The sequence below is a fragment of the Chrysochloris asiatica genome, unplaced genomic scaffold (assembly GCF_000296735.1).
Source record: "Chrysochloris asiatica unplaced genomic scaffold, ChrAsi1.0 scaffold00065, whole genome shotgun sequence".
NCBI lineage: Eukaryota > Metazoa > Chordata > Mammalia > Afrosoricida > Chrysochloridae > Chrysochloris > Chrysochloris asiatica.
In genome coordinates, this window is record NW_006408583.1 from 7,995,358 (window position 1) to 7,997,691 (window position 2,334).

At 39.4% G+C, this 2,334-nt stretch overlaps 1 protein-coding gene across 1 annotated transcript in view; it reads right to left on the reverse strand.

The window, feature by feature from the left end:
• Positions 1 to 1,798: 1,798 nt before the first annotated feature.
• The window catches only part of LOC102837087 (ADAMTS-like protein 1-like), a 262,124-nt gene continuing 261,588 nt past the window's right edge, over positions 1,799 to 2,334 (reverse strand). Inside the window, exon 13 of the mRNA XM_006864474.1 lies at positions 1,799 to 1,996. Within this exon, the coding sequence (XP_006864536.1) occupies positions 1,908 to 1,996 (89 nt within the window). The 3' untranslated portion in view covers positions 1,799 to 1,907. The remainder of the gene's footprint in view (positions 1,997 to 2,334) is intronic.

Consider the following 2,334-nt stretch of genomic DNA (forward strand, 5'->3'; position numbering starts at 1 on the left):
TTTTCTTCAGCTTCAGTTTGAGTTTGCATATGAGTAATTGATGGTCTGTTCCACAGTCTGCCCCTGGCCTTGTTTTCACTGATGATATGGAGCTTTTCCACCTTCTCTTTCTGCAAATGTAGTCAATTTGATTTCTATGTATTCCACCTGGTGATGTCTTTAATGCTGTCTAAAGAAGGTATTTGAAATGAACAAATCATTGGTTTTGCAGAATTCTATCATGTGTTCTCCAGCATCATTTCTATCACTAAGGCCATATTTTCCAACTACTGATCTTTCCTCTTTGCTCCCAACCTTTGCATTCCAATCACCAGTAATGATCAGTACATCTTGATTGCATGTTTGATCTATTTCAGATTGAAGAAATTGGTAGAATTCTTCTGTTTCATCCTCACTGGCTTTAGTGGTTGGTGTGTAAATATGAATAATAATGGTATTAATTGGGCTTCCCTGTAGGCACATGGATATTATCCTATCACAGACAGTGGTGTACTTCATGAGTGCTCTGGATATGTTCTTTTTGACAATGAATGCAATACCATTCCTCTTCAATTTGTCATTTCCAGCATAGTAAACCATGTGGTTGTCAGATTAAAAATGGCCAATACCAGTCCATTTCAGCTCACTAATGCCTAAGATATCATTGTTTATGTGTTCCATTTCATTTTGACAACTTCCAATTTTCCCAGATCCATACTTTGTACATTACATGTTCCGATTTTCAATGGATGTTCACAGCTGTTTCTCTTCATTTTGAGTTGTGCTCCGTCAGCAAATGAAGGTTCCCGCGGGCTTTACTCTATTTGCATCGTCACAGTCAACTCCACTTTTAGGAGGCAGCTCTTCCCCAGTCTATTCTGAGTGCCTTCCAACCTGAGGGGCTCATTTTCTAGCACTATATCTGACAGTGAGTCTCTGCTATTCATAAGGTTTTCAGTGACTAAATATCTGGAAGTAGTTTGTCACTCCTTCTTCCTAGTCTGTCTTCATCTGGAAGCTCATCTGAAACCTGTCCACTGTGGGTGATCCTGCTGGTATTTAAAATACCTGTGGCATACGACAAACTGACAGACGAATGATGGCTGTCTGTTATGGGGAGGTGATAATATTAAAGGTTGAGAATCACTGACCTTATGTCTCTGACGCTCCAGCTACAACGACCTTATAAGTGCTATTCTGGGATCATCTCCCACATCAAGACCCTTCATGCCTTCTGCCTTTGGTCATATATGAAACTGATCTATAAGGCATCTCCATGACTTACAAAATGATGTAACACCTATGCCTATTCATATTTTCTAGTGTAATCAGTATAAACTTATTAATCATGTATCAATGAACTAACCAAACTTTGTCTCTCTTTATTGTTTCTTCCACTGAAGCATTTGGTAAATCAATGGTTAATAGTCTTAAAAATGCCCTAATTTTGGTAAAATAGGATAGGTATTAGACCATGGTCAAGTGGGACAAAGACCTGTCTCCACTCCAGCAACAAAGGGAAAAGAAAAGTGAACACACTTCTCTTTCCTTGAAATCTATGTTCCCTGCTTTGAATGTCTGTGAGAGGCTCTACTGCAAAGTTGGGAGACCTTCATATCACATCTCCGCAGCATAATCAGACACAGCCTGTACCTTCTGAACTGGGCAAGGGAAAAGAGAAGAGTTTGGAAAAATTAGAAAACATTTAGAGACCGATCTTAAGTTTTGAGAAACATGTTGAAAACTGATCATGCTCTAACCTATTGCTGAAACGCTTACACTCAATTGCCGTATAAGTTCATGAACATGTGTTAGTTCATAGTAAGACGTTGACACTTAGTTCATAACCCACAAAAGACACAACCACCGAGACACTGCTGACATTAAATCAACTGGCTCAAAAGCAAAGCAAATTGTGGTTTTATAACTTACGAGGGCTCTTCAGACACAACAGCTCCTTCTTCCAGCTCTTGAGCTTGCTTGAACCATGGCAGCTTAGCCTCTACCGGAAGTTTCTCTGAGAACAGATGCACATCAAAAGATGAGGTGAGACCCAATTTGGATTTCTAGAGAAGTTTCTTTTTTCCTTCCCCATCAGTTCTAAGTTAGCATTGTACCTAGACGTTGGTATGTTGTTCATTGCAAACTGTAATATACTGTTTAGGTAAATTTTTGCCTCTGATGATGGGACTACCAAGAAGGAAAACTAGGTTTGAAAACTGTTGCGTAATTCTAGTCTCTGTGATGCCCCTTTAGGAAAGGGAAAGCCTTTATAGTGAAGTTTGGAACTCTCGGAACATCAACTCCAGATGGATGTAAGAAGCTATCCATGTATCTTTTCATTTGTCCCTGATG